General features: G+C 33.7%; 1 protein-coding gene across 1 annotated transcript; it reads right to left on the bottom strand.

The window, feature by feature from the left end:
• Nucleotides 1-562: 562 nt before the first annotated feature.
• Nucleotides 563-10,237, bottom strand: GYG1_4 (Glycogenin-1). Its single transcript, XM_051218234.1, has 3 exons — nucleotides 10,139-10,237; nucleotides 9,757-10,105; nucleotides 563-8,543 (listed from the first exon to the last, which is right to left on the bottom strand). Exons 2-3 carry the CDS (start codon nucleotides 9,922-9,924, stop codon nucleotides 8,307-8,309), a joined length of 405 nt encoding a protein of 134 aa, XP_051074074.1. The 5' UTR covers nucleotides 9,925-10,105; nucleotides 10,139-10,237; the 3' UTR covers nucleotides 563-8,306.
• Between the last annotated feature and the right edge of the window lie 1,616 nt (nucleotides 10,238-11,853).

Raw genomic sequence — 11,853 nt, 5'->3', positions numbered from 1 at the left:
TGATCTATTACGTAAATTCAGTTCAGAATCATAAGGCAATAAGAATATCAACAAGTGAAGTAAGAGAATTTGTCTGGTATTAAGTAATACGAATAAAATCACCAAAGATGTAACATACTGTAGGTCATAACTTTTTAAGAGATTTAATTACTTAAAAGCCAAACTAAGAGTAAGTAGGTTTATTATTCCACTGAAGATATTAATGTATTATGCTTTTCTGAGTGTTGATTGGAAATGATATTTAAGGTAATTTTCAATAAAGAATGTTACAATTAACGGTTCTTGAGTGATCAGTATTTCAATAACATCTTTGAACAGATAAAGTCTTCAAAGACTTTTGTCGACTAACACAAATAACGTTTACTTCACCAAAAGAAAAAAATAACTACATTTTATAGTCATATTATTGTCATCTAGTAATCTTTTAACGGCTTTATTGTCACGAAAGTATAAATCTATAAATAAAGGCACGGTGTTATTTTCCTTATTTCTCCTGGACGATATTTTATAGTTAAATAATAACAAATTTACAAAACCTTTAGCTAAAAGATACAAACATCTCGTGATATTAAGTTTAGTTGCCCTGTCGAATTATGCTCATTTGTTATAAAAATTCAAATGAAGACTAGATTATTAAAATCTTTTGGAGAACGTTATATACTGTCGAAGTTATTTACAAGCCCGACTATTTTTCTTACGATAGCTACCAAATAAATCTTATCAGTTCTCTAACAAATCAGTGGCTAGTTGATAATCTGACCGAGATCAAAGCATATTTTTTTCGAAAACCAAATGACGATGACAATTTTTTTATAAACTAAGAACGTTCACATATCACCTGAGTTTTTGTATTTTATTGTTGTTGAAAGGTAACACAAATACCTGGGCGAAAAAAGGAAACTTATTAAGAATAAGAGTGGGATCAAATAAATTTACTATTTTAAATGATTGTAACACGATCAGATATCTTCATTCGAAAATATACATTAGTTTGCAGTATAACAACAGAGAAATGTTTTGACAAAGTAAATTCTTTTAAAGTGAAACCAGAAACATCCATTAAATGAATTTTAATGGCGTTTTACTCCATTAAGTGAAATATACGACATATGTGAAAGCAAACTGGTACATTTCCTTAAAGATTACTTATATTTTGAAGAAGCTTATCATATGTTTGAAAAAAACTATTTACTAATATTTAATACCATTCTAATTACTTCGTCTACATTGGATCTATAGTACATCAAGTAAGAAATGATGATAACCAATCAAACTATAGCACGTTTTCAATTATTAGTATGGTGGATAAAATGATAAACTTGACTACGCATTGAATTAAAATATTTATTTTTACTTAACAAAAAAAATGATTCCTGAGAATGTATTTTTTCTTTGACGAATAATAACAATTCTCACTTATCTTCATTTTTGCGAAAGCTAATAAATTTTGGACTGTGTTTTTTTGTTTTGTTAGAGAGCATCTTTAAATACATTTATGAAAAATTGAATAAATTGTTTTTCTTTCAAATATAAACAATTTCTGTTTACTATTTCACTAAATTAAACGTAAGGAACACATGAAGAAAATTTACAGGTTGCTTTACTTTCCATAAAACATTATGAATGGAAGACATCTTTATCAACAAAAACAACAACAACAAAAAAGAGTGGATATCAAAGTAATGCAAAAATCATAACTGATTAGGCTATTGTTTTTTTTTCTTTTATAGCTACAATGACAAGAAAGAAGCAAGCCTAAATTCATGAAAGTAATGGTAAAAAGAAAAGAAATGAATAATGTGATAGAAGAAATAATCTTTCACACATGATAAAGTGCCAGTGGAACAATATCAGATACTAATTTAAGGAAAACGTTTGAAAACTCAAGAGGAAATATTTCACCAGAACAAAAATCGAACCATTCTACATATGTACTTGTCATAAGTAAAACAATATTCTATTATACTAACTTCAACAATATATATATAACTCAAATACAAAGTAGTTTTTCATAAAAACACGAAAGTAGATTAAAGTGAAATAAAAAGGAAAATTGGAAACTTTAAATAGTCAAGATAAACACTTCAAAATTACATAGAAGAATATGAAAACCAAAATGGTGAGAATGAAATAAATCATAGAAATAGTATGAGTTATTAATTCTATTGAAATAATCTGAAGAAATACTTGGTAATTATATATATATATCATTGGTCCAATATATCCACAAGATTATCAATGAAAAGTAACCACAAAATCAAAAACAAACAGTAATGAGCAGAAATATAAGCAAAATGAATTAGGAATAATTTAAGGCAGAATAATTCAAAAAATCAGCTTATGGTATACCTCTTTTTAATCTATGTAGAACAAGAGATATTGCAATCATTAGGAGTTATTACTGTTTGTTTATAAGACTGATGTGTCAAAACATGTGAGCAGCAGTTAAAAATTTGGGTATTCAATGCGTAGCAAAATGTAAGTATGCATGCATGCTCAGTCTGCATAACTTGTGCGTCTACTCTCATATGTATTGCTGCTAATTGCTACTTACTTACTTACTATATACTAGTTTCTATTTTTTGATTTTTGATTCCAGAAGATTTTGTATTTTTTCAAATGAATCAGAACCCATATAATCCATTTGCCCACGTTCCCATGCCAATTGTCTTTCAGATTCATCACTGGCTTGAGTCAAGCTTGAGGAAGATTGACTTATCTCAATCTGAGCCAATTTACCCACAAAATCGCTCTGTTAATTTTTTCCGGAAATATATAAAAAGACAAGTAAACCATTTCACTACTCTATAAAAAAATAATAATTAATGTTAGAATAAACCAACTACAGTTAAAATGTAATGGCAGATACATAGGTGATATAACGACTTCAGAGCATCGACAACATCCACAGAATAATTCTTACCTGCAGCGTTGATAAAATCTATAAAAAGTCAATTAGGACAGACAAATATCATTTCAACGGTTGATTTTTGTAAAGGAAAACAAAAATGAACTTTTTAACAAACCAGCTATATTCAAAATAACAAAAGAATATCCATGTAAAATGTCTCCTTCCATTCAAAACTGTAAATAGTAACCTCAATGAAATATTAATGAAACAAATTCGCTTTCATAAGCCCAGACGGGTGAACATGTGATAAATATGGTTAGAAGTCTCCAACATAAAATTTCGTTAGTAAAGTGTGAGTTTTATTATTATTGTAAAAGTTAAGGCGTTGAGACTTCCATCAAATTAGGAACATCACAAACGTGACAAATTCCATTTTAAAACAATACTGTGTAGACAGGGCATCTTAAAAACAAGGAGAGATGTATACTTATTTCGTGTCAGTTTAGAAATAGTGGTAAAACGTGGTTCCTTTATCTGAGATAAAGCTATTAACTTTAAAATAACATGACGATAGAGTTACAGTTGATGGGTTTGCAGCATAGTAAATCTGCCCCCCTCTATCAATACGTTTGATCTCACAAACCAATAAAATTTAAGCAACGGTACTTACGTAACGTCTGATGAAATTATTATCACTAGGGTCTATTGTTTTTGATAATGAATGATAACTCACATTAACTGTTCAATACTCTTGTGTGGTAACTAGCTTTTCATTTAGTATTATTTGGTGGCAAAGACTGAAACTTATTCCCATAAACAAAGGATAGAGATTATTACATACAACAAGTGAGTGTAATTAATTATGCTCGACTCAATTTACGGATTATTATTGATGAATTTTGAAAGAATTTGTAATAGTATCAAGCGAATATGCGTTACCTACGATAGGAAAAGTGCTCACCATGTTATATGATCCTATTAATTCCAAATACCTACTAGCTACTATACTATTTAGAATAGAAACTTAATATATGGAAAGATCTATTTTAGATCTGAACCAATAAATTAAGTAAATGATACTGTTAAATATCGTTTGTGATCTAACATTCCAGTGAACTTAGTTTTTCCTCTAAACAACTGATTCCCACAAACTTGTATCTAGTGTAAATAAAAAGCATAAACTGATCATATGAAGCATCCACATAGGTAAATTTTAGGCTCTTAATACGACAGAAGTTAGTGCTTAACCTGACAGGTAATAGACTACCTTAATTCAGAAGTTTTGATAAACACTTCTCACATGTTATAAAACACAAAGAGAATTTGAAGGGATTTGGTATTATCAAGTTATTCAGCCTTTCAGTGATAACCGAATACAAAATTGGAACTTTGACAGTACTCACTCAGAAAGTATGGTTTTGAACATGGAGCTATTGACCTTACTTATAACACACGGTAAATATAAAGTAAAACTACAAAACAGTTTTCAGTCGTTATTAATAAATAACATAATTAAAAAATTAAACTCCTTAATATTTCTCAAAGGTTTGAAGAGATTCATTTTTCAACAAGATATGATTATTTTTGGTTTGTAGAACCATTCTGTCCGATAAATGATACAAGTAAAGTTCCAAATTGTTATATTTGGTTTAATAATGGTGTATTGATGGACGTATTCATGAGTAATTCACTTACCTCACCAGGGGTTAGTTTTGGATGAACGTGGGTCATAAATAAATTCCACCAGTGCTGCAAAAATTCAGGAGTTCCAACACTTGTGGGATCACGAACAATGACTTGTCCGAATTTGTCCAGTTCACAGTGCCAAGGTTTCTCAGACCCAATAAAATGAACAACACGAATTTTATTACGAAAATGAATAAAGGCAGGTGGATAGGAGTAAAATGCTTGGCTGATGACATTGTAAATGAACGGTAAATGAAGACGAATATCTTTGGTTGCCCAGTCGGAGAAGAAGATATTCAGCAGACCCTGAAGATAAAGAGGTGGAAAAAAAGGTTGACTTCTTTTGAAAAATCGGAAATCATGACTAATTTTTCACAATCCACACGTACATTTTCAATCCAACATTAAATACTACATTTTCATATCAGTAACAGGTATAATGTCTAAATTATTTACGTCTCCTTAATATGAAGTAATAAAACAAAATATTTAAAACTTTTATTTTAAGGTGCTCGATCACCTTAATATTAGTTCAGATAAGTGACTACTTCGCATGCTGTTGTCAAATCAAATATAAATGATTCTCTCTAACTTTCCGAGATTGAAATTCTATGTTCTAGATTCACAAGAAAGAAACGAGTGGACAGACAACTATTGTGGACGCAAAATGGCCGTTTTAGCACTGAAATAGAATAAATCAACAATCCCTAAATCTGAATAAGTCTTGTGAAAAGGATTTTATTACGGAATCCATAAATTATGTTGCAACTATATTATTCATTAAATATTATCAAACTACATGACGGACTAACCATATGCACTTAGCAATCTACACCTAACTTCAGTGTAACCCATTCGGTAGTCTCATCATCTGTATATCAGTCGGTCATACATAACGTAGAACTGGCGTACATATCCATCAGTTAAAGTTGTCACAACACATCAGCACAGTGGGAAGCCAGAGTAGTAGAATTCGTAATAGTATCGATATACGCTAATCCTGTAGAAACATTTTAGCAAATAAAATCAGCCCAACGCACAAAACTGGATAACATGCATTCAAATTCAAGAAAACTTGATTACTGACGTAATACAAAAACAATTTTGTATTCGTACCCTCCTGTGTTAAAACAAAAATTAATCCCTGGGCTGGATGATTTGGTCGTGAGACTTCCATTGGTCTTCTAAACATCACCATCAGTACAAACTTGAAGTAGAAGTGAAGGATCCGCATTTCTCCACATATGACTCAGCTTTTCCTGTCAACCTTCAACATGTTGTTATCTGCCCCTTTATTTTGATTCTGATTCTTGGTCCTATATTTGTCCTTAACCTTTTCTGACCCACATGAACTACAAATCTTCTCCATCATTTTAAAATCATATGAGTAAAGCGCGCTCCTCGTCGTTCGAAAACGGGAACTTTTCGCCAAAAGACAGGCTTCCACTCGAGAACTTTACCTTATCCAAGAGTATCTTCATCCGCATGTTTTGCTAAAAAGTGTAAGATACGGAACACCGATCAACTGACCAAGTGGACGATTAATAGCTAACCAAGGTGGAAGGAAAATGGTACACCTTATGGTAAGTTATGAACATTACAGAATCCAAAAATACCAACACATCATGGATAACCAAAGAAGGACAACGGCGATCGAGGTATCAAGCAGATAACACAGAGAACGAAGAAGAGACACCCTTAAAGAAAAATCTATCAAGATTTGAAAGTCACCCACAGAAGAAAACACAAACAATCGCCTGGTCAACCTATCAAAACAACCTCTGAAGAACAATTCCAAAAAGATTAGATTACAATACAAGTGACGCCTCAGAACCAGAATTCTTCGCCGCACTAGAATTACCACTCAAAACTGCCAGAATAAATGAAGAAACTCAACAGGATATAAGCCAAACCATAGTACCACCAACTCGAAAGAAGAAAGATAACACCTAACCGACCGCACAAGAACGAAAAGCCTTAAAGAAACTCAGAAGTAGGAAATATATTGTCATAGTTCTAGTGGAGAAAAGATTTACTATAAGGAAGAGTATATCAGTAAATCCGACGAACTACCTGAGAATAAAAGCATATATAAAACAATCAACACAAGTAAATATCAAGGATCTTAAACAAACTTATTAAAGCAGGTCAAATATCAAACCAAGATCAATGAAGAATGAAATCTAGTAGACCTGTACTCCGACTCTACGGTAGGCCAAAAATATACAAACCAAACATTCCACTAGGTCCAATCGTATCACGTCCCGGAACATCAACATACAAAGTATCAATAAATTTCAATATTTAAACATTAGGTGGGTCCATCCAACCACTCCATCAAACCTCCCATACAATTCTTGGATAGGACTAAGGAGATTTAGATCAACAACGACAAAATAATTATATGCTCCGACGTAGCAGCCTTACTCACCTCAACTGAATCAAGCTTGGCAAAAGAAACTTTATTCCTGCTCCTCAAAAATGATACAAATCTCCCTAAGTAAATGAGGCTTCAAAGTCTACTACAACTCATCTATTAATGTCTGACAATATATTTTTGACTCAATAAAATCTACGAATAAACGAAAGGAACACCGATAGAATTACTAATATCAGGACTTATCGCAGAATCAGTAATGCAGAGACTGAAAGCTTCGATTTCACCAATGTTCAAGTCATAAATGTAGATTCGTTTTGTGGACAACACATTCATCAACACCAAAAAGGAAGAGCTGAAGAATAACCACAATCTGATCAGCAACGTCTTCGATTATGTAAAATTCACAATAGAAAAGGAGTCGAACAACAAACTATCATTCTTGGGTGTACTGATCACCGGAACCAATACAGGAAAACGGAGGACTAAAGTATATCGGAAGCCAAACTACACAGACCAAATTCTCAACTACGGTGGCAACAACTCAAGGATTCACACAATCAACCGCGTACAAACTTTAGTCGAGAGGAGGGGTAAATATACTGCAGAGAGAAAAAATGTCTGACGAATATCTTCCAAAAGAACGGCTCACTGCACAAATTCAGAAACAAACGTCAAGCCAACTCATCTGTAGAAACAAAATCGAGTATAGAAACTAGCAAACAGACCATTCTACTACGCGTAAAAACATATCAAAAAGCACAAAGCGATAATTGAAGGCGTAAGGCACAATCAGCAGAACCACTTCGATAAATCCTATCCAAACCAAAAGATGAAATAAAAAAAAGAAGAAAAACTGAACGTCACCTACGAAATAAACCATTATGATTACATAAAACACTACATAGGATAAAATGGACGATCCCTCTATCTTCGTCTGGATGAACATCAATTGGCGTTAATACGCCATGACATACCTTCGGTTACATCAATCAATATGGACAACTATGGACACATTTGACTGGACAAATGTTGAAATCATGGAGTGGAGGAATACCTAGAACACTAGGGAGTTTCTAGAAGCTTGGTGCTCAAGTCAGTTAGCAACCAACGAACACAGTTAAATCTATCCAGTCCATCGACGAATCGGAAAACTCGTAGACGAATATAGGACTGAGGATCAGATCAAAAGGAGATACAAACAAAATAAAGAAACAGACAACAACAGGTTAAACGTCGACAATAAACGATCGAGGTCGATAGGATAGGCTGAGTCATGTGTAAAGAAATGCGAACCCTTCACTTCTACCTCAAGTTTGTGCTAATGATACCGTTCAGAAAAACAACGAGAGCTCCAAGATCAAACCACCCAAGTCATAAAACGAAACTCCACTAAAAGCATACACCTAAGCAGCAAATTTTCTCCACTATCACGGTAAAAATATTAAAACTTGCTTGATCGCCCCCATCAAAGCTTCCATGGCTAACAGCAAAACTTAGTATCTTCTTGTATGTTTCCAATGACGGTTTGAAAACAAAAACTCCGGAATTGAAACAGTCTGGCCAACCTGGATCCGGAGCAGCACTGAGTTCCTCCCGCTCAAATAAATCATCAATATTTTTCAATACCTAGTATAGAACACACAAACGGAAAACAGGCAATCATTTCAACGTTTTATTTGTTAAAAGTCAGACATAAAAATGGACTACGCCTGTTAAGTAACAACATGGTGTTTTTAATACAGAATGATCAGTGAATAATAAACTACAAACTAAAATAATGTAGTAATTCAGGAAATTATGAATCTATGAAACATGAGAAATAATGAACAAAGTAGATCCAAAGTCTGTTCGACCTATGTAAATGCAATACGAACCACTGTATATGAGAAAAAACAACTAAAGGGTCTAGTGGTAGGATGTTTTTAGACCTTTGATCGTTCTCGCTTACTATCAAAGTAAAACTTTGCACGTTATCAAGAAACAAGAAAGTGTAAACAAAACTTAAAAGTCAGTAAATATCAAACTAGACAAGAAACAAACGAGGAGACTAAGCACTTCTTTCACGAAAGTAACAAGCTCCCATTTTGTAGACTCAAGCAACAAAATGTTATCTTACATATAACTACGTCTTCGTTTAAAGTAAGATTAACACAATGATCACTAAATCAATTCATTCACACTATATCGTAAGTTTAGTGAATCACCGTATGTAGTACAAAACAGAGCGGACTAAAACCCCTCGCTGTATAAGAGCAGCAATACGTGTTTTTTATCACTCCCATTACAGATACTTAGTGCTCAATATAAGAACACAGTATATTGAAAAAAACCTCATAGTTACTGAGGTAAATAGTAAGACAAAAACATAATTCACTTTCGGTGCACAAATGTGAGATAAATAATGAAGATATGTGCTGTGTAAACCTATCATTACACACTTAAAATGAGACTTAGTGTAAGTCAGAGAACACGTTGGGTGAAGAAACTTTGAATAAAACGAAAGGAACATAAAAGATACCAATATATTACGACATCGTCAATGAGTACAGAGAGCAAGGGATGTCACGCGTTTTTAGTTTGTTACACACTAACTTACAAATAACACTAGAACGACACTTCAGATCAATCAGTTTAGGGTCGTTAAGATTTGTAGTTGGCGAATGACTCAACCAAAAGCAGTTAATCAGTTCAAAAAACTCATTACAGAAGCATGAAATCACAGTATCACTTTGACTAATGCTAGCTATTTTATTTAAACCCTAATAAATCTCCGTGCAAGTGAGTTGTATGTTAAAAATCAATATTAGTTCAAATATCAGCAACCAATAATGTAAATTACCATAGTGTCAGCATCCATAAAAACAGCTTTCGTATACTGAGTTAATCTCCAACAATGAAGCTTTGTGAAGGTTACCCCCAAGTCTGGTCTCGAAAGTAATGCTAAGTTCGTTTCGTCTTTGCTATCAAGTACATCAACGAATTCTACATGGTCAAATACAGACCCCATAATATCTCTAAGAATAATACAATAACAGCAATTGATTCATACAGCATTTGCTTTGAAACCTGTTTTGTTGCCAAACACACAACCTGTCTCGTCGTCTTTACTTCACGCAATGAATGTGCCCAAACAAGAGCACCACATGCGTATTCATCATTTGTTGCTAAAGTAACGAATGCTTCACACACTACAACCTAATAGCAAAACATTATATACTTACTGTTACTTGACAGGAAGTGAAGATTTATAAGGTGTAAGTTGCAACTCCGTCAGAACAGCTGAAACTTGTAAAACTACTCGTACACTACACGTTTTTTTATCATGTAAATAGGGTATTAAAACTAAAACCATCCGTCCAATATACAATTAAGTAAGTAAGAATTTTTAACTTCTGTGTTTTGAGCCCGTAATAAGAACAAAAATCTCAATCAAAATATTACACTGCCTTTGAACGAATACTTGATTTCAGCATGTGTGGTATACATTTACATTCATGGTTTCATTCTCAAGGTAAATTTAGATTCGTATTCGTGAATTGAGGATCAAAGGTCTACATTTTATATCATCCAGTTTATGATAGGCTTCAGCGAGTGTCTAGTTTTTCCCTGATCGAGTTGATTGAGGGGGTGAATACTACTTCTTCAAGTAACTAGTCCCAAGAATTAACGACTCGATATGAAAACTTATATGTTATGGTATTTTGTTCATTCTTGGCTTTTTTACATTCCTGTATGCCCTCTGAGTTCTCTCGATCTGACAGCACGAAATAAAAGATATGTAAGCTTCAAAATCGTTTTTTGATATTTTATACATAAAGGTCAAATCACCTCGTAATCTGTGGTAAGACAGAGTAAACAGGTCTAGCCTTTCAAGTCACTCTTTGCATGGTAAAACCTGGAGTTCTGGAATTGCACGGGTACCTGCCCTTTGTCTTTTTCCAGGTTATCTGAGTCACTGTTTCAACAGGGGCTTGCAATCTGAATGCAGTTTTCAAGTTTATTTCTCACTAAGGTTGTGTTTACTATAGTGAACATTGTAGTATCTAACCTGATAAATCTCCGTCTTAAATCCCGTAGCGTTCCTAACCCCCTAGATGAAACGTCCCGGCAGTGAGCCATGGTCTTAAGATAGTGACCCACTGTCACTTCAAGATTCCTGTGAGACTGGACCACGGGTATAGGCACTTCCCCTATTCTGTACCTATTAACCTTTGTATCCCCAAAGTGCATGAAGACATACTTGGTCGTGTTAATGGACATCAGCCATTTTTCTGACCAGCTGATCAGAACATATAAGTGCGCTTCAAGTGCACACACATTTGGGTCTTCTCTGATTTCTCACTAGATTTTACATCATCAACGTGTAGTAGTTAGTTAAATCCACTATATGCGTGAACTGAACAAACTCCCATAAATATGGGAGGCGAATAAGCGCTTAAACAGTCGCGTGATTTATGATAAAAACAGAACTTCAGGCATAGATATTTTAGTGGATATCAGTACTGCGCTTAGTTTCATTCCTCAGAATAAAGCCAGATTTGGTCGAAAATTTTCCCTACTTACACTTCAAGCTACCAACTACATTGAAATCACGACATTTGGGTGGAAATCACTGATTCCGAATTCGAGGTTTATGTTGCCGTTTCTCTGGGTATTTACTCTATTGGACTTAGACATGAAAAGACTGCAAATGGACTTCTGGTAGGGATATGAACTTCTAGTCGACACCAAGAAACGTTTGACACTTGACGAAACTTCGATTTACATATAAGGCAGAGGAAGTCACATCGCTCCTGTACATATGGTAAAAGCTTCTCCAGCGACCAAAGCAAAGCTTTGGAATATACACGCGGAACATCCAAACCTTACCAAATCTAACCCTTAACCTTCCAAAGGTACGCCCAAAATAAACGAAGAATTTTCTACTGAGGTGAGT

This window comes from Schistosoma haematobium, chromosome 1 (assembly GCF_000699445.3).
Source record: "Schistosoma haematobium chromosome 1, whole genome shotgun sequence".
In the NCBI taxonomy this organism is placed as follows: domain Eukaryota; kingdom Metazoa; phylum Platyhelminthes; class Trematoda; order Strigeidida; family Schistosomatidae; genus Schistosoma; species Schistosoma haematobium.
The sequence above is the reverse complement of the archived record's forward strand: the minus strand, read 5'-3'. Positions and strand labels throughout refer to the sequence as shown.